We start from the raw sequence: 20,737 nt of genomic DNA on the forward strand, positions 1-20,737 counted from the left end.
CAGTTGACCATTGAAGCAAAGAGAAGAGAGAGAGAGCAGCTGCCTCTTAAAGATGTGGTTACCAGATAAACTAGAATTTTAAGCCTAATTTTTGCTGCTTCATAGTGTGTCTTATCAGTATAGAACAGCCTAATTGTCCTTTAGATAGGGAAAAGAAACTGAATTTTCTTAAGAAATTCTGCATATGAAAATAGAGTGAAAATTATCTCAGTTGTTCTTCAGTTTTCTTTTTATCTTGATCCATGAAGATCTGGTAGAAAACTTTGTGTGAGGTCAGTCTTGGTTTTGTTTTTTAAATTGCGTTTTATTAAAGGCTCATCTCTATGGTAGCTTTTTCTTTTATAAGACTAAAACTTCACATCTAAGGTATACCCATTTTGAGAATGTACTAATGTCCTGGGTTCTGCAGTAGCATTGTTTAAACCACGACAACCTCCCTTGGTTTTGTCTAGACTGGAAGGACAAATAATTTGAATCTCTGTAGTCTTAGGACAAAGGTTTAAAAAGGCATCAATTCATGTAGTCCATTTTAATGTTCTCTAGAGCAGGATCAGCTACATTTGTATCACTCATTATGTTTGGTCACTTTTTAAATTACTGGAAAGTTTGCAATCTCTTACTTTGTTTCACTGTACTTATTGCAAGAGGATTTTGTTTAATATCTAACCTAATCTTCCTTGATGTAGGAGAAATTTACTGTCTGTAGTGAACGTAGGAAAAACTGAATTCCCTTCATCTCCATGATTACTTTTTAAAATACTTGGATATTAGAATCATAGAATCATAGAATAGCTAGGGTTGGAAAGGACCTCAAGATCATTTAGTTCCAACTCCCTGCAATGGGCAGGGACACCTCACACTAAACCGTATCACCCAAGGCCTCAAGGCCTTGTCCAACCTGGTCTTGAACACTGCCAGGGATGGAGCATTCACAACCTCCCTGGGCAGCCCATTCCAGTGCCTCACCACCCTTACAGAAAAGAATTTCCTCCTTATATCCAATCTAAACTTCCCCTGTTAAAGTTTTAACCCGTTACCCCTTGTCCTGTCACTACATTCCCTAATGAAGAGTCCCTCCCCAGCATCCCTATAGGCCCCCTTATCTAAATATTTAAAGGTGATATCCTGGTGCAAGCAGGATTTGGAGAGAAGCAGTACACTGACACTTAAGGTCACTCCCAGAGGTGCAGTACCTAGTGGGCAAAGTGGTTCTTCAGATAGCTCATTACAAAAATAAACGTGCAAGTCTCGTATGATGAAGAAAAGGTTGTTCCAAATAACTTAAGTAATTCAACTAAAGTTTAGAAGTTGTCATGCTGTACTTTTTTGTATTCCTGGGATTATGCAGCAAAACTGTTTCCATATGCCTCTATACTGGTTCTTAGTGCTGCAATAGCTTAATTTTTGATAATAGTAAAAAAGTTGCTTATGATTACTGAACTTTCTGGAACGGAAAACAAAGTTTGCTTTATGCAAGCTTAACAACATTAACTTCAATTTAAGATGGGTCCATTTCTAGAATGAAACAAATATTAAGATGACCATGAAACATGGGGTTCTCATCCTGCATGTCATGTGTGTAGATTGTTTTTGTTCTTAACATACATAATAGAAACCAATGTAAAACACCTCATGGGAATGCTTACGAGGTTGGTTGTTTCTTTTTATTACCATACCTGTATCTTACTGTGAACTACCTTTTAATAAGGCTCTTGTAAGCTCAGGTTGTAGATGTTGCCCTTAGTGCTGTGTTTTTCCACGCTTACTTTGAACTCCTGTTTGGTAATTCTTGGCGGCCTTTCTGAAGGAAAGATTAAGCTTTTGGCTCTTTCAGGAAAGAAAAATACAATTGTTGCGCTCTTTCTAGCAGGTGCGTACAGAATATTATTTGTGGGGGAATAACAGAGCAGCAATAACATCATCCTGGTTTAAAATAAGCGAACGCGGAGACTCGTCACCTCCTTTGGCAGCGGTTTGTCAGGCGCCGATGCCGCGGGAGGCGCGGAGCCGGCCGCGGGGCGCGCAGGGCGCAGTGCCAATCCCGCGCCAGGCTCCGCTCATTTGCGGCCTCCTCGGTGTCATTTGAAGTTGCTGCCGTTGGCCAATGGGGCTCCTCCCGCCCGCTGACATCACTCACTAGCCAGTTCCCTCCAGCTGCAGAGCGCTTCGGTTTCTGTCTTTTTTTTTTTTTTTTAACTAAAATGGAGGCTGGTTTCTTGCCTTAAGGAGTACACCGCCTTGCCTGCTGGAGCCTAGATGTTGACATGTAACAGAGCTAGCAGCAGGATGGTGGTTGACGCAGCCAATTCCAATGGGCCGTTCCAGCCCGTGGCTCTTTTGCATATTAGAGGTGAGTTATTGTGCGTGCGAGAGGGAATCGCGACCCTCCGACGGGCTAATAAATGGCTATTGTGATGCTCGGGTAAAGGGGAGCAGGAGGCCTCTAGCCCCGACACTTTCTGTTTGGCGATAAAACCGGCGCAGATCAAAACTCGTCCTCTGCTCGATGTGTTTAGGGAAGATTTAGGAATTCGCAGAGGCATCGCATGCATAGCTAAAAGCAGGTTTTACTGCTTTCTGCCGTAACTCTCCCATCCCCCTTTCAAGCTGTGCTGATGTCAAAGGATGTGAAGTCATTACCCCAGAAAGGTACCGAGTGGGGGAGGGAAGAGCCGAGTTATCGCTTTACCGTTTCTATAGAATAAGGGCAGACAGTTGATGTGTTTCAAAGCCTTTTTTTGTGGAAATCTTTCCGCTAGAGCTCCTTTAAAACCCATTGCAGCTCGTACAAGAATTGAAAGTGTTGTTGGGAAGGAGTGGGGGTGCGTGACATTTATTCTGAAAATATCCTTTATGTATGCAGAAAGCATGTCATAGAAGAGATGCAGTTCAGCTTTAACAAGCAAGCTCTTACGTGCCTGTTGCTGTGTGCAGTTCTGAATGTGAAATTTCTGCACAGAATACGTTCTTTTGGGTTTATAGAATTAGTGCATTGCAGTTCTACATTTTATATAATTCATTGGGAAAATACATGTTGGTATGACATTTCTGTGTAATACTAAGTGTGCATCTCTTGATATGTATTTTTGCAGTTAGTAAAATTTTACATTGCTGTGGTTTGTTTTGTTTTTATTTCTTCAGCTGGCTGTTAACCAATCAAAGCTTTTTTTTTTTTTTTGTCTTAAGGTTGTTTTGGTTTAGAACTTTTTGTGAAAGCTGAACATGCATTAGCTGGGATCAGCATACCTTGAACAATGGCATTTACATGCAAGAAACACAGCTAATACAATTCTTAGTTACCTTTGCTCCTCAGCTTTCACTGACGTTTGCTTGATGTTAGTACTGAAAAGCATATTTTTTCATTAATATTTCATACACTGAAAAAAATACTGCTTTGAAAGTTGAAAAAAAAAACGCAAAACAAACCACCAAACAACCCAACAGAGGCAACTGTTCAGAAGTCTGCTCCTTTAAGCAGTAGTACTGATCTTCATGTATTAAGAAATCACAATTTTTCTTTGCCCTTTAAAAGAGGAGCCACCTCTTTCTCTGTCTGAAGTGGGACTGGACGTGTTTGAGAAGAGACGCATTTTGGTCTGGGGGGTGGGGCATGCGATAAAATTCCCTTGAGTTAGAATAGGGACTGTACTTGTTGTCAGGGGAATAGAAATGCAACTACCTGACCTGTAGACAGGCCTTTGCTTTTCATTCTGCACAAATCACCTTAATTCTCTGATAGATGCTGCCTTTTGGAAGGGGAGGAGAGAAGCACCATCTTTTAAAGGTGCAAGTTAGGAGAGAAAAACAATGTTGGAATCATAATGATGAAATGTTATAATGAAGAACCTTAGTAATCCTTTGTCTCAATATGATACCATGATTCTTGTCAGTGAATTTATCATCCGTTTTGGCTCCAGTCAGATATGTAATTGTGGAAACAATGGAATTTTTTTGTTGATTTTTTTTTAAGAAAATGTTCTGAAATTTATTTTCTTAAGACCTAAATTCTTGGTGCAGTGTATCTAGAATTTTGGTACACAGTAGTAAAGGTTAAGGGGTTTTGTGGTTTGATTTGTTGCTATGTTTTTCTTAATTTGGTTGGGTTTTGTTTGGTGGGTTTGTTTTTTTTTAATGGGTAATGAGAGTGGACTTTCTTGTAAACAATCAGGGAATAACTGAGAGATTCTCTTGCATTTTTCAGGTCCTAGGAAGTAAGATGTGGATCTGGTATTACGGAGTTTCTTGACACTGGGATGGGAAAAGCATCCCTTACGTACATGTATATGTGTATGCAGAAGTTGTGTTGTTTTTTGTGTGCCTCATCTCACTAGCTGCTCTGATGCTACCAGTACTGATCTGACTCCAAAATGAAGCCTGTCAGAACAATACATACCAAATTAATAGCAGTAAAAATTGGCTGGTAACTGAAGCCTAATGACACATTTACTGTTTGTCCCAATCTGTGCTGCTTTTGCAGTTGTCGTTTTACATCATCTATTGCTGTATGGGATAAAATTTCTACTAGAATTTCTTTTTGCAGCTCTAAGAGCTAAAACTTAAATGTCAAAAGTGTGGGGGCACAAGCCTGTCAGTTGGTCCTAGTTGATCTAGTTTGTTGTAATGGAAAAGATACTGCTTTATCACCAAATTCGTGTAATGTTTAAGCTAAATTTTTGAGCTGGTATACCGTGTTTTATTTTACCCTTATATTTTAGCTACCATATTTGGCCTTAGTCTTATTTTTAAAAAAATCTGTGGAGCCTTGTGGACTACACTGTTGGAGCTTCTTTAAAAATTGCAGTCATGCTTTTAAAGTTAATTCTGAAGCCTTTTCTGTACCTGGATCATGTGGAGTATGTAGTGTTTGCAGAATAAAAAGGAAATCTGATCCAGCATGGGATGGGAGGTTGCTCCCTTTCCTCTTGTTCCTCCTGAACTGCAGACAGCTTTATTGTCTGGGCTTCTTATAGCTTTGCTGAAATAACACAGTTGGAAAAATAGACACAGGTGTGGGGTTTTAAAATTATGTTACAAGTCTTGTAAATTAGAAATAAAGGTTTTGCTGCCACTGATGTCTGCCCCATCACCAATAAGGAGGAGCAATAGGTATTTTCAGGATAGGAGTCCCCAGATACCCCATCTTCCAGCAGTTCATTTGACTGCCAGTGCTCAGGGTCATCTTGGAGATGATACAGCCATGTAATTCTGAGTCAGAGTGCTGTGGAAAGAGCTGTGAGAAGTCTTGTCAAGGTTCTGCTTTCCATCAGTTGCTGTCTTTAAGGTCAGACCCTTGGCCTTAGTCATTGCAGCTATGTGGTTGTCCAGCCATGTACCTCGCTGATCCGGATCCTAATGTGTAGACTACCTTCCTTGGTGTTTCTATTCACTATAGACTTCTTCAGCAACCACATGACTGTTGGCTGACCCTGGTCACAAGTATACTTGCTCTCCTTTCTTCATTCAGGTACTATGCCCTTTGTCACAGCCATAGGCTGTTGGCAGTTGTTCAAGACCAATGTGTAGAAATCCAGTCTGCAAAAGATGAATCTGGACTTGTTGGAAAATACCAAGTACCAATGGAGCCTAATCAGTGCTGACCACAAGTGGCGTGGAGCCATTACTGTATGTTGTTTGTTTGTGCTGAAAGCACTGGTTCAGTGAGAGTGTTGGGTCTGATGGGGTAATGAGCCCTTGGTCATTCAGCCACAACAGGCTTTCCAGGAGATCCAAGTTATGCTACTGCTGCTTTGATCTTTTTAGAGTACAAACATGGTGTATAATGGGCAGCTGAGCTGCTTGTCACTGGTTATCATGGTGAAGTGAAAGCTTACCTAGTATTGCAATGATCCAAAGCTTCCAAGAAAATTACAGTTCAGTTTGAAGAACTATTATGGCCATGGAATAACTCCTGTGGTTTGTAATCGTGGGTAGAGATTTGAGCTTGTATCTGGCTGTGAAACAAATGATGTAGCCAAAGCAACTGGTCATGGGGTATCTGCAGAGAGAGCTCCTATAGGATCTTTGTGCATCAACAGGTGAGTAGCTATGAAGATGATATTAGGACAGCACAGAGAAGATGTTTATTAGGTAGCATGACTTTAATATTTTTTACAAGGAGGAAAGCAGATCCGGATGGTGTTTTCAAGATGTGTCTTCTCCTCATGGAGCCCTTCTGGTGGCTAAACCCCCAGGGTGATGGAAGTGCACTCAGAGCCCTGCCAGGAGGATCCACATAAATAAAATGAGGCCTGGGGGAAGGAATTGGAACCTTTTGATTTCCATCTCAGCACTTCAAGCAAAGGAAACAGCTGTAAAAGCAGCATGGATTAGGAAAAACAGTAAACATTTGTCACTAGGCTTGAGAGTTACCAGTTCATATTTACTGTTGTGAGCTTTGCTGAAAAATGTAGCTGTAGTACCAAGTGCAGTTACAGGTAGAAAATAATTGTAATTCATTCTGTAGGCATATAGTAAATGTTGGGGGGGGGGGGGGGGCAAACATTTTCATTGGGAATACAGTTCAATGCTGTTAAAAAATCTTAGTACTTTTTTATCAGTACGTAGAGGTAGTTCAAATGCCAGTGTTCTTATGAAATCAAGAAACAGGTATTTAAACAAAATGCAGATAAAGTTCGGCTCTGATCTGCAATGGCAGAATTACCAGAACATAGAAGTTACCTTAGTGGCTTAGTTGCTGACTGGTGGGGACTGGTAATGTCTGTTCATGCTCTTCAAAACTTATTTTCAAGACATTTTGCAAGACATACTGAAAGTTGTGTGGGAAGGAGAATAACACCCTGATACTGTGGTAACTCAGAGTGACATTTTCTGTAGGCCGTAACCTGTTTCAAATATCGTATTGTCCATCTTTCTCTGCCTTCCAGACCAGCAGCTGACAGATTCAACTTTTTGTCATTATCTAAGTTACTTTAGACTTTTTGAAGGTTGCTTGCATTTTGTTTTTCAAAGAAAAATTATGTTAACTTTGTCCATATTTACGATGTGATCCTTGTATGCATTAATCTTGAGTAAGATTAATACTCTGTCTGCACGTAAGGCTTTTCTGCAGGGCTAAAAATGTCAGTAGCAGTGGTTTTGTGCTAGAAAGTTCAGAGTGTTTAGATAGACATTTCATGCTTGCCAAAGCCTAATGAAAGATCTTTATTCTGTTGGGGTAGGTACTAACAGAGCACCAGGCACCTGTCCAAGCTTTTAACCCTGAGATTGGGCCACCTTTGGTCTGGAGCTGAAAGGTTACCAAATCACCATGAACTGCTGTGAGGTTCTTAACGCAGCCAACTGCTATCTAGCTATTGCAAGGTGCATTTCCACTTACTTTAGATTTTCATAGATGGCTATGAAAGCTCAAGTCCCTTTTAATAATGTGTAAACGTAGGAAATGACTGTTAAGTAAGCTGCATATTGCATTTAACCCTGAAGTATGCAATTTATTTCTTAAAGGAGAAAAGCTTGGCACTTCCATTTTAGAAAGAAACTGGCATGTGTTTCTTCTTGGAAAATAATTCATCTGAAGATACTTTTGCCTGACCATGTTTGCGAAAAATCATGAAGGTTCTTGCTTTGCAGGAATTGTTTCTGAGCTAAAAACTAAACCATAAAAAAAGCTGTTTTGTAATCAAGTGGGAAGCAGAGGCCAAAGCTTGCACTTGAGAAGTAATACAGACCAAATTCAGCATGGAGAATAGCCATTAATCTCATGATGTACAAAATGAGGCTGAAAGAACTGGTCTGGGGAAGGGAAGGCTAAGGGGAGATCCCACCTCCAACTGATGGGAGAGTATAGAGGACAGAGCCAGGCACTCCTCAGAGATATACAGTGACTGAGTGAGAAGTAACTGATAGAAGTTGTAGCACAAGAAATTGCCATTGAATACAAAGAGGAAAAAAAAAAAACCACCATAGAAGTGGTTAAATACTGGATTCCAAAGGGACTGTGCTTGGAGATACTTAAGTCATTGACTGGAGAATGCCATGAGCAGCTGGGTTTAACTAGCTCACGCAGCTTTGAGTTCGGGATTGGAATAGCAGAAATGAGGTAGTTCCTTCTGGTGAAAATTATTCTGTGATTCTGTCATTCCTTGCTGCACGTTGGCCAAAAAAAAATGACTGGCCTTACTGTCACTTAAAAATACCACAGTATGAATTTTGATATACAAAGAGCAATATTGTTATTGTAAACTGTTTTCAGTTACTGAGGCAGACTTTTCAGTATGTTTAGTGACAGAATGCTTATTAGTAGCACTTTTACCTCAGTGTTACCTCTCTATTTTTGGTGTTATGGTGTTTTAAATTATTCTTATCAAGTCTTTGCAAACTGTTAAAGTTGGGTGTTGGGAACCACATGCAGCTTTAAAAATACTGGCATCCTAAAAGGGTGTTTTGTTAATTTCTTAATATCCTGTTAGGAGCACAGCAGTAGTAAAAAAACATGGCAGGTATGTGTTTTTTACAGAACACCCATAACTAAAAGTATCTTCTGAATAAGCTAGAACTCATAAATGGGCCCAGTCAGCTGTTTCACCCATGTTTCTTTACATTTATTACCTTTTGGAAAGATCTAATAGACTGAATTCTTTTGCTCAGTATCATGAAGTTTTTCTGTAGTTCTTTTTAACAAGCTTTAAACTGACAGTGAATGTGGCATTAACAAACTGTGTGACATTGCTGTTTGTCTTCTGTGGTGTTTATGAAAATGTTGAGCAGTGTAATTTCTAACTCAGATCCCTACGGCATGTTTCCGGTAATCTTCCTGCATTATAAAAACATTATGTTAAAGGTCTAAAAATCCAGAGATAGTTGTTGTTACCAACTTTCTAACATTTTCCAAGACCTTGATAAATTTCAAGCATGATTTCCTTTGCATGTACTCAGTTTGCCTTTCTTGGGGCATTAATATTTTATTCTAGGTTGAAACTGGTTTGCACAGATTATGAAAGCATACCAAAAGAAATTTCAAAGTCACCTTTCATGCTGGTTTTTTTTTTGTAGGTGTATACTGCAGTGGAAAATTGATCTGGTTTACTCCTTCTGTGTTTTCTCTGTAATGATAATATTCCCCTTCACATGCATCTTGCATTTTGTGCATAAATAGATATTTTTAAGGGTGATGAACTTAACTGGTCTGAGCATATTTCTTTAAATATAATACTTTAATACATTTAAACTTAGTAGCTCTCTGTTGTGAAAAGTGAGTAAAATCTGCCTGGGAAGAAAGGTATATTACAGTTGTACAGTGTTGTTGAGTTGGACATCCTAATAGTTTTCTTCAGAAATGCTTCCATTACAGTGATAAATTGTGCTAATTCTCTTTCAGTGAATTTCATTTTAAAATTACAGCTACTTGTAAAATCGGGGGCTTGTTTTGTGGAAATATTCCTGTGCAAAAAACCTTCAAAACTTTTTTTCATCCCTGCTAATCCAATAAATGGGATTTCCTAGGGTCAGCACTCATCTTCTGTTCTGCTTGTGGGCCGTAATTGTTGTTGAGATTGGGTCAAATGGTTAAACCTCAGCTAAGATTTAAAAGAGTTAAAAATGCTTGTTCTTACCTTTCCTCCAATACAAGCCAATTATAAATTGATAGTCCAAAGGGGTGAGAACCAGCTGCATGTTTGGGTTGATACCTGTGCCTTCCTTCCAAGCCATTCTGACTCCATTGGTATTCAGCCTGACTCCTGGAGCTCAGAGTTTCCACCTTGCCAGAGTTTCCTATATTCTTACAGAAAGTTCTCAGCCTCTGCTGTTCTTTTGCATTGATTAACCAGTTATACACTAAATCACTAGCTTTGAAACCCATCCGCTTTTCCTTTCTAAAAGTGTTGCCTCAAAAAAGATAAACAAGACCATCTTCCTGAAGAAGCAGCAGCAGTTCTGTTCATAGTAAACCTAGGCATCTTGTGTCTGTTAGGAATGTGAAATGCTTACTATACAGTTTCATCTGTTATTATTAGATAATTTTCTGAATTGTCACAGGATTCGTACTAATACAAGTGATTGTTATTATATTCTCTCTTGTATGGTTTTGCTAGATTTTCTCAAAGGACATCCAAACATAGCCACAGTGCATAGCCAGACTTAGACTCATGCTTTTTTACTGGTATATCCTGAAGCAACTTATGGGGAGTGCTTTTATAAGAGTGCACCTAAAGGAGGTTGCTTAGTTATTGTTCCCATTGCATTCAACATGGTGACATGCTTATTAACTCATCACTTACAGTGAAATACCTTTTAAGATGAAAATTCAGTGCCATGCGTTTCTGAGGAAAGTATTATTTCTATTTCTGTTCAAAGCAAAATTAATCATTGATTCTGTAGTCAGCTAATTCTCTCCATGTGCTATCAAATACTGTTGGCTACTGAAACCACATTGTAAATCACACAGATTGAGGAGTGGCAGTATTTAATAGCTGCAGGAATATTTACTTCATACCTAAACAAGATGCCCCTCTGGTGGGGGTGGCTTTTATAAAGGTTCTAACCTTTATGCTGGAGGTAAACACCTTGTATGAGTGAAAGTGCAGTCTTGCCCGCCTAACAGAACTGCTGCTTGGCTTCTGAGACAAAACAGAGTTAAATGATGCTCTGAGTGTGTGGTATTTTAAAGCCATGTCTGCAATTCTTATAATCAATTCTGCTTAATGCACATACAAATCATGCAGTACTGTTTCTGCTGTAACTTGCCAGTTAGGTTTTCTTTTTCAAAGGCAGTTAAAATTAAGGGTGGGGTCTGCCTCTGGGTTGTTACAGGTGTTGGAAGTGGCAGTTTTCTGTCAGTTTTCATAATTGTTCTTGTTACAAGTCTTAATTTTATTAAGTAAATATTTCTTTATAAGTTATGCAAGAAAAAAATACATGAAATGGAAAAGATGTAAAGTAAAAATAAAGCATTTGGGACTTTTCTAGTTGTTTGTTGCAGTCTACTAATTTGAAACACTTCATTTTGAGGACTTTTATGGAAGGCTTTTAATTTGTATTTTTGGATTAAAGCTACTAGCTGTGTGGCTTTACACACCTCTGAAACTGAATTCTTGTGTTCCTTTTGTATTTAAAGTGGAAGGATAACAATGTCAGTGGTATTTCAAAGGTATTCTGTGTTCATTTAAACCATGTTGGAAAGAAAACTGGAACAAAATTGATCAAAGCCTGAAATCCCTTAAATAGTTTAAGGAAAAAGTGTGTTGTCTGTTCTTTGGGTGTAATACGTTTTCTTCAAAAATATTTTCCAAACAAACTAACTGGTCTTAACACTAGGATCTTTCTTCTAACCTAGTATATTTATATCTTTTGTTGCTCCTGGTGTGTTTGAACTTCTATATAAAGTATCTTAAAATACAAAAATTGATGCACAGGGTTTTTTGAAGACTGCTAAAAGTTATTTGAATGCCACAAAAGAAGTTGTGTTGTGCTTGTCCTAATAGGAAATTAAGATCTTGCTGACCCTTAAATTAGAATAAGCACATCCTCTTTAATGCAAAATTTTGAGCATATATGCTTTGCTGCATGACTTTCTCACTCCCTCCTATTGGAAGCTCAGTATTCATTAATGTAGCTTAAGGGATAAAGAATCCTAAAGCTTATTTTTAAGTGGGAGAAATTAAAATAAATTGCTTTCATTGAACATCTGAATCTTCCGTTTAAAAAGAAAATTGTAAATAAAATAATATTTTGGGAAATCTGCTTGGGGTGAGATGTCTAAACATGTCCAGATCTTCTTGGATCACTTTTGGATTCATAACTAATGAAAGCAGCAACTTGTTTTTGCCCGCTACATTTACAGAGGTGTTGGAGGCCTCAGTTTAAATTTAAAACCCACACACAGGGGATGGGACTTCCTGTCTATTGAGGAGAATTTATTAAGAAATTTCTCTCAGGAAAAACACAAAAAAAGTCCTGGTGATATTGGTGTTATTTCCTGTGTATCTTGTAATGACTGTTGCAAGTTCTAATGCTGTATGGTGACTTGGGATGATTTTAATTGTTGATCAGCACTTGGGACCTTAGTGTGCATCTCAGCTCAGAGTTACTTCTACTGTTAAAGCTTTTCCTCTGAATAGACTTTTCAAAAGAGTTAACCTGTTGCTCATCCTATTTCTGTTTTGAAGAGAGTGGGAAATTGCCCTAGTATTGGCCGGGATAGATTTGATTTTCTACCTACTAGCTGGTGCAGTGCTGTTTTTTTGATTTTAGGATGAAAACAGTGCTGATAACACACCGATGTTTTTAGTTGTTGCTCAGTAGCGCTTACCCTGGTCAAGGACTTTTCAGTCTCACACTCTGCCAAGTGAGGAGGGGCACAGGAAGCTGGGAGGGAGCAGAGATGGGACACTTGACCTAAACTAGCTAAAGGAGTATTCCATACCGTAGAACATCATGGTCAGTACATAAACTGGGGGAAGTTGGCCAGGAGCCACCAATCACTGCTTGGGGACAGTCTGGGCATTTGTCAATGGGTGGTGAGCAGTTGTATCATGCATCACTTTTCTTTCTTAGGTTTTATTTCTATTTTTATTATTATTGTTATATTTTTCCTTTATTTCAGTTGTTGAACTGTTCTTGTGTTTCCTAAGTTTTTCTGATTGTCCTCCACAGCCCTTTGCGGGGTTGGGAGAGAGTGAGCGAGCAGCTGTGTGGTACTTAGTGGCTAGCTAGAGTTAAACTATGACAAGAGTTTACAAAGCTGATTCAGTGTTGTTATCAAGGAATGGTTATGGAAGATTTTGTTAAGATAAAGACATGTTAGCTTTAGAAAAGCTGGAAAGCACAAGCAGTTGTGTTAGCTGTTTATAACCATAGTTCTTGTGTGAGAAGCTGGGTATTTGGTTTAGGTTGCATTAGGGTGTGAAACATGTTTGACCATAGAAAACCATAGGGGAGGCTTTTCTTCCTGCTTTCTAATCTGTGTCATCTCTTTCGAAGCCACACATGAACCAGTATTCTTCAATGAATTCTTTTGATAGTTGTAACTAATTATTCTAAAAGTCCTCATTAAATTAACCTATTTCTTCATTCAGAAGCATCCAATAGAAACTAGGGAGTAACCACCAGGATTTAGAGTATGTAGGGAGAGTGAGGAGAGGAAGAAGCAGGCTGACATGCTCTGGGGAAGCACGCAAGTTATTTTACGTTTTGGCGGCTGATTGCTCCTTGAATTATATTTATCGTAGATGTGTGACAGATAACATTGATTGACAAGTTACTCAGGCTCATCAGCAGTAGCTGACTAGAGTTACGGGTTGGTATGTGGAGTTTGTGTGTGTTTTGAGAAACAGCTTGTAGCAGATAGTTAGGCTTGATTAGCGGATACTTCAACCAAGTGTCCAAAGCAACAGAGTTTATTCAGTGGTTCATGGGTTACTTCTATTTACTTAATGTAAATCTTCTGGATTGCACCATGCACTTGAATCATGTTCTGTAGTGTAACCAAGGTCTGGTCTCACCACAGTCATGCTTCATCTTTTCAGAGAAACTGTTAAAAGCAATTTTAGTTTTCAAATACAGTAGAAGGTGTTGCATAATAAGTTAATTTTTATGCTAGAGAATGGATTCAGGTACAGTGTAACAGCTAGGAAATTGAGGATTTTTCTTTTAGGTTTCTAGTTAGTGCTTTGTGTTTAAAAATTAGGTTTGCTGTCATATTAACAGTATGTTAATAGCATACGTATGCCAGAAAGCTCTACTGAGAGTTCTTTATCTGTTTGATTTCTCTCTTTCCTTGTTAAGACAGTTTTTTCTTCCGTTGTCTGCTTGATTATCCTCCCTGTCATTTTTCTCTCTTTCAGGTGGAATTTTTATTTCATTAGCTGTAGCCCATTTCGGTTTATTTCACTTGCCATTTCCTCTGTAAGTGTTCCTGTTTTTATGGTATATTGCCTTTAAAGTATTTATTCAGTTACCACTTTAACTCTTCACTTTCTATTTTTAAACATTTAAATATAGTCCAAAAATTCTTACTTCTCTGAAATATTATTACAAATATGTTAAGGTAGGTTTTTTAAAATTTCATATGGCTTCTAAGAAAAGAGTTGTCTTCTGATGAAAATCTTTGTAAAGCAGGAGCTTAGATGTGAGGTGATGCTGGTCTTCTGAAAAAGTTAGACAATTAGGAGCAGGGATTATTCACTGATACACTGTTATCATCATTAGGCTTATGATGTATACCTGGAAAAGATGTTATTGGAAGTAATTCCAGTGCCTCAGGTTGTTTAGTTTGTAAAAAAATATGCCAAATAGTATGAAATGACAGCAGGCTTTTTTTTTCTACTTCATTACCAGTCAATCCATAAAACCTCCCATCTTAAATGTTTGACAGTTAAATGTTATTACTTAGTTTCTCCATCCTCAAAACCACAATGTAATCTTGTATTTAGGAGATAGCTGCCACTAGCAGCAGCCCTCAGCACTGCATTCCCCAACAACTGCAGCTTTCCGAGGGGATTAGTGTTTTGAAGCACCTGTTTTGAGCTTCACTCCAGGACTGACAAAACATGTGCTTCACATTCCTTTCAGGCTCTCTTAACTGTGGGCTTTTTTGGGGTGGTGGCTTTTTTATTCCCTGATGCTGTTTAATTAGTCTGATAATGGCTCACTTGATTCTGACAGCCTTCTTCTCCCGTTAACTGGAAGAATATATTGCTCTAGAAGTCTCATAATCCAATGAAAAGCTACTCATTTGAATTAAAATTTAGATAGGAGATTTTCCTTTCATAGAAACTAAATATTTTAAATGTTATGTGCCTTCGAACTTAATGAATTGCCATGTCTTGCTCTTGCCTCTCTCGTCCCCACTTCTGTATCATTGTTTATATTGGTTTAATACACATGCTGTCATAGGTGAAATAAGTTTTAATCTTAAGTGGAGTTACAACTTCATCCAGAGTGCAGATCAGCATAGGAGCAACATCAGTGCTGTTGCTTTGTTGAAAAAGAAAGCTACTAACCAGGACTTGTTTGCTTGGGGAGGGCAAAGGGAGGAAAGATTTCTTTAAATAAAACCACTGCATTTATTTAAATTAAAAAAAAAAAAGGAAAACCCACAAAAAACAACACCAGAACCCACTATTTGGAAATAAAGTAAAATCAGCTTGCTTTTGAATTTTACCTAGAAAACTGGCCACATATGTATGGATTTAAGCATTTTAAAAAAAAAAAAAACAAAACTTATTTTCTATCAATATATAGAAAAGTAATTCTTGTATTTTGGATGCTGGTCTTTCAGGTGCATTACCCAATGTGAAACAGCAGCAGTTAAAAACGGTGCAGTTCCTCCAAATGCAGGGAAATGCAGAGCAGCTTTCTTTTCCAATTACAAATTTCTGTTACCTGAAGAACAGTCAAAAAGTATTTCTGGCAGCAGGTCAGTTCCTTGAAAGTTGGAGTGGACATAGCCTGTAATTACAGCCATTTTTCATTTCCCTCCCTCTCCTGAATGCCTGGACTGGTACTGAGCATGATGGTGCTGCATAAAGGCAGCTGATGCAGATGAGGATCATGCTTTGGAAATATGTGGGCTGTACAAATACTTTTGTAATTGGGAACTGCCCTTGTGGGTTGGCCTACCATTTTCAGCTCATCTTCTAACTGTCCTTGAACAGTTTGCTGTTCAATAACTTTGCTATGATGATAGCTGGTTGGAATAAGTATTTTCTTGTTATCTGTAGGGAAGCTCTAAGTACCTACAAAATATTTTTAATTAATGATCAAGAGTTGTTTGGGAGTCATGAGCTTTGTTGTTGTAGACCAGACTGAAAGTCCATCTCATCTTCACTGTCTTGTTTCTGACAGGAAATATATTAAGTGTGTGTGTATGTGCATATATATATATGTTGTGAGTTGTGTGCCCTTGTGAGGTTGAGAGCTATGCTGGTGATGGCATATGCCTCCAGGTACGGTCTCCCATGCCAGACAGGTCTCTACTGAAGGGTCAAAGTGTGTCCATGGGCAGAATGGGCTCACTAGCCTTTGGGCAACCATCCTAGGAGAAGGACAACTCTAACTTCAAACCCAGGCAGGTGGAGCTTGTCTAGCTTTATAAGGCCATTCGTCTAAGAGAAGGATGCTCTAATCAAATCTACGACCTGAGGACTTTGCTGTCACCATCCAAGCTCCTTAGGCCCTGACAGATAAACCTCAGGTGTAAAGGGTGGGGCCAGTTCCATGCATGCTGTGCCTCACCTAAAAAAATCCAACTGTGCAGGCCCGAGGGTTTACCCACACGTGCAAAGCCCTGTAGCTACAGGCCAGGGAAGAAACAGCAGGTGATCATATATATAAAAGCAGTTGAGAATTGCTCTGTATGAATGTTTACAGGTATAATGCATCATAATTAGAGAAGGGCTTTAAACTTACAGCTCAGTTCTTTTGGACTAAGCCTGTATTCTTTTATGACACTTTACACAGCTTACATGTGCATCTCTTTATCTTCAATATTGTGATAAAGAGCGGAAGTTTGTTCCACTTCTATGCTACTTAAAATGTTTATATATTGTGCTCTCTTGAGTCTAATACGAGCACTCCTGTTTTTACTGACCACAAACTGTGTTTTGTGGTAGAAGTTGTATGAGCTGTTCTTCCTGTTAGGACATGATCTAAAACCTTTGAACTTCTAGCTTTATTTCAGTTTGAAACTATACTAGAAAACAGCTGTTTTGTGTGACATCTCTGGGTTACCTACTTACCCTGCCGTGCCTTTTGTCGTTTACTCAGCAACTATTGAATTACACCATTGCCATAGAAAAAAGGGCTGCTGCTGCGAAGATGGGGATGGATCAATCATCAATGCCCAGTGTTGACACAATTACAATACAAAACTAGAAAACTAATTTTTAGATTTGAAAGAACATAAAAAATGTTATCCAGAGAATGGTAAGTTCTCTACACTCCTACAATTTGAAAATTATTCATGTACCATACAATATTGAACATATGTTCAGACACTTTAAAATTCAGTGTTTATTTTTACTTGATTTCTAATTTTCTAAAAGCAGACAAAATTTGGTTTAGTATGAAGACAGGAAAAATTTGATTTGTTAGAATATAACTGGTTTGGTTCTTTAGCTATGCTGTACCTTAAAAAATTGTTTCTCAGGGTGCTGTAGTGTATTGGTAGCTCCTGCATATATAATGATTACCATGTCCCACTGAGAAGCAAGGAGAGAGGGAGGACAGTTACCAGTGGGAATAGTTACTGAATAGCTACTTCTGTACTGATACAGTTAAAATAGAAGGGACAGAGCTTCCACCTCTGTAGGTTGGTTGTGTAAGCCAATTTAATGTCCTGGGGTTGGAAGGAAAGAAAATATGAAAAATACAAGTAAAACAAGTAGGTGATCTGTCAGGCCCAGAAGCCTACCTTCCCATCAAAGTACCTACTTTCTTTTAGTACTTCTTCTAGTGTATCTTTCTATCTTGCAAAAAGGATAGTTGGTAAATTATGTGGATTTAGGCATAAAATATGCCATTACAATATTTGTGTCAGGAATTGCTGGGAAACAAATTCAGATGTAAGACCGAAATTCTTTGAGATTCTGAAAACCTATGCTACTATTCCAGCAGAATACCAGAAATAGTACTCATTTAAAGTATGATTGCTGATAGGGATAAGTGTTGAATACAGAGCCTTAGTTGTATGAGTTGTATGAGTTGTATGTGTCATGCTTAAGCTACTGTTTAGAAACATTCTGTGAAAATAATGTAAATAGTTGCTAGCAAATGGAGGTGGTGAAGGTGTGTGGGGTTTTTTGTTTTGATTTTGGTTTTATTTTTTTGGTGGTTTGTTTTTTGTTTTTTTATTATTTATACAAAACCCATTACTTAGTGAACAGCTCCAAATAATTCAAAATGGAATTATTATAAGGAGTAGATTCTGAATAACCGTGGCCTTCTCATGGCTATTCAGGAATGGAGCACCAGAGTTGCACAGTTATGGAAACTTTTTCCTAATGGCAGTCTTTTCAAGTCAGTCAGTTAACTTCAGTAATTGGGAGTTGTGAGTTATCACTAAGTTGAAGTGGAAGGTGATGTAGAAGTCCCCATGCAGTTTACTGAAAGATTGTCACCAGTCACTATCATGTGGCTGAGGATAAACAACTTCTTGGCGTATCTGGAGTTCCTCTGCAGGTGTGCACAAAAAATTACTATCTACTCAAGTTAGCTTCTTGGACACCTTCTGTTTTTCTGTCATACTGAAAGCATCCTTTCAAACCCTAAAAGTAGGGGTGATCTTTTATTTGATGGCAAGTAATCCAGACAAGTACTACAAGAGATTTGAGATCCAGACACCTGAAGATTGTGGATTAAGACTCGGGGGGGGGGGGGGGGGGGGGGGGGGGGGGGGATGGACCACAAACAACAAACCACAAACAAAACACAGTTCCTTAGAAATATGTGAGACTCTCAGTCTGCATAAAGAACATTCTCTCTCAGCTAGAATAAGGGTGACTTGGGTACTAAAAATAGTTAAGCCACTTCAGAGTTAAGTGGTGAGGGAGGCGGCTTGCCTGGTTAAGGGTGTTTCTTGACCCTCTTAGTTCTCAGTCTTTAACTTCTGAGATTAGTAGTAATTATAGCTTTAATGCTTCTTCTCCTTTAAGGTCAGTGTACTGTAAATCACTGTAATTTTATGCCCATTACTTGTATGATTATAGTCTCTATTTGGGCTTTGGATCTTGTGAAGCATACATTCATAGCACAGTATCCTAAAGTGAAACTGTGTTTACCCTTCAGGTTGAACCACTTTCCATCTCACAGTTAATTGAGAAAAGGTAATCACTTTGTACGTCTGAGACTTTGTACATTTAGGTCATAAATTTGGCTGACTTTCAGTATACAAATTACTTGATTAAATGCTCTTTTTTTCCAGAAGAAATCACTCATTGCTGTAGTTTTCAGTCCAAATAGACAAAAGTGTATTCAGATACAAAATTTGTGTGTCTTAAAGTACCTTCAGTTTGTTCATAACGCTGGACAGGAATTTTGGTTTATTTGCCAGAAAGCTGTTGCTGTGTTTAGGGACACCCGTTGTTTACCACCTTCTTCCTACTTCTTGAAGCCTTCACTGTCCCAGGTGGCTTGGTGACGCTGAGTTCTGTAGCTGGTTATGGTTTCTTTCATGTATGCTACGTTTTTATTCTGCGTTGTCTTCAGGGCTATTACTTCAGAAGCTTTTATTCTGGAATTAATCTTCTGAACAATTCTGTATACATAACTAAAAAAAAAGCCAGCCATTTTAAACCAAGTATGTCCTCCGGGTTTATTATAACAAAAGTACTTTAGAAAGCAACTTCTCTTTGAGAGAGTGGAGCTACTCCAGTTTTTGTTATCTTAAGAAGTTTGTCAGGCACTAAAAGGAGAGCAACTCATTGTATATAACTAATCAACTGGACTGTAGATAGGTCAGGCATTCAATTTATGAGATTGTACCTGCATGTGTTAGGTTGTGTGTGTTCATATTCAGTAGTACTGCTTCAGATACTTTTGTGGTAGCTCTTGCTGCTTGTGTTGAAGAAAATTTTAGCATTTTATAAGACTCTAAGGAAAAAGAAAAGTCATCAACTAGAAGAAGTGGGTGTAAACTGCAGAACTATTTACAAAGGCAATCTAGTTTTACTTTTTTTTTTACCATGCTATTAATGTCTTAGCAGTTCATATCTAACAATAAAATAGTCATTATGCAAAAACATAGAATATGCTAATTTACACAGCCTTTCTGTGGTGTATTCACATTTCTTGTCTTTACCTTGATGCTGTAGTCATGTAACAGTTTTAATTGGACATGAATTTTGCTGCTATCAAACGAGGTTACAGCTTTCTTTACCTCTAGCCAGTTAATTTGTGTATTTCCTAAGTACTGAAAGTTAAGGTTCTGATCGTGAAAGGTTTTGCTGTGTATAATGATCTGTAATTTCACATGCCTTAGTCATCTTCACTGCTTGTGGGATTACTTAAGAGAAAAATAAAGCACATACAGATTTTTGTGGCAATGAGGCTTAAGGATCTATAGAGTTTAAAAGGCATAACTCCTGTAACTGTTGAAATGTAAGCTATAGGAGGTATGTCAGTTGTCAACACATGAATGTTTATAAATGGCAGTCTAGTGTCAGTTCTTTCTTAACAGTAACCTTAACTTCTACATCTATACTTGGACTTGGTGATTTAGGCGTACTTTAGTTTCAAAATATAATTGGTGGGTTTATGTCATTGTGCGTATACTTAATTCTTTTGAAGCTTCATTTTTTTGGAAAATACTGATGTTAAAAGTGGTGCTGGCTTACTTGCTTGTCAATTGTGCATGACGTTTGAAATGTGCAGTCTAATATTGCTTTACCTCAAAGTGCTACATAATTAATTACAAAGGATCAGCAGGGAGGATTAAGGTGTAAAGCGTGTGAAGTGAAAATTGAGAGGTAAATTTTTTTTATAACCCAGGTATCCTTTTCAAACAGTAAAAAGTAGCACTGCAGAAAGACTCTGTAAGGCAAGGCAGCCTTTGTCTCGAAGTTAGGTGTTTGTATAACAAGGATTCAGGCAATGAATTACGGTGTTACCAAGATTATCATTCTTAAATTTTTTTTTTTTCTTCTATTTGTTATAGAAGATGAGGGAGTCTGGTCTCAGGGTACCTGAAGCCTGTGAAATATTTTTGATAGGTATCACAGAAGAAGTCAAAATAGCTTCTTACTAGCTGCATCTGAGTGATGATTAAACAACAAGTAAATATCAA

The 20,737-nt window shown here is 38.2% G+C and overlaps 1 protein-coding gene across 5 annotated transcripts in view; it reads left to right on the forward strand.

Moving 5' to 3' along the window:
* PPP2R5C (protein phosphatase 2 regulatory subunit B'gamma) overlaps positions 1–20,737 on the forward strand; it is an 84,434-nt gene that overhangs the window by 33,351 nt on the left and 30,346 nt on the right. The window contains exon 1 of one of the 5 annotated variants that reach the window (XM_057397077.1): positions 2,048–2,350. The exons of 3 other annotated variants lie outside the window; for them this stretch is intronic. In XM_057397077.1, the coding sequence (XP_057253060.1) occupies positions 2,257–2,350 (94 nt within the window). In that variant the 5' untranslated portion in view covers positions 2,048–2,256. Of the gene's footprint in view, positions 1–2,047; positions 2,351–2,379; positions 2,650–20,737 lie in introns of those variants that run through there. One more of the 5 variants, XM_057397078.1, reaches the window with a different exon arrangement.

The sequence above is a fragment of the Pezoporus wallicus genome, unplaced genomic scaffold, assembly GCF_028554395.1.
Source record: "Pezoporus wallicus isolate ANWC-B61680 ecotype Strahan unplaced genomic scaffold, APGP_CSIRO_Pwel_v1 contig_7068, whole genome shotgun sequence".
Taxonomy (NCBI): domain Eukaryota; kingdom Metazoa; phylum Chordata; class Aves; order Psittaciformes; family Psittacidae; genus Pezoporus; species Pezoporus wallicus.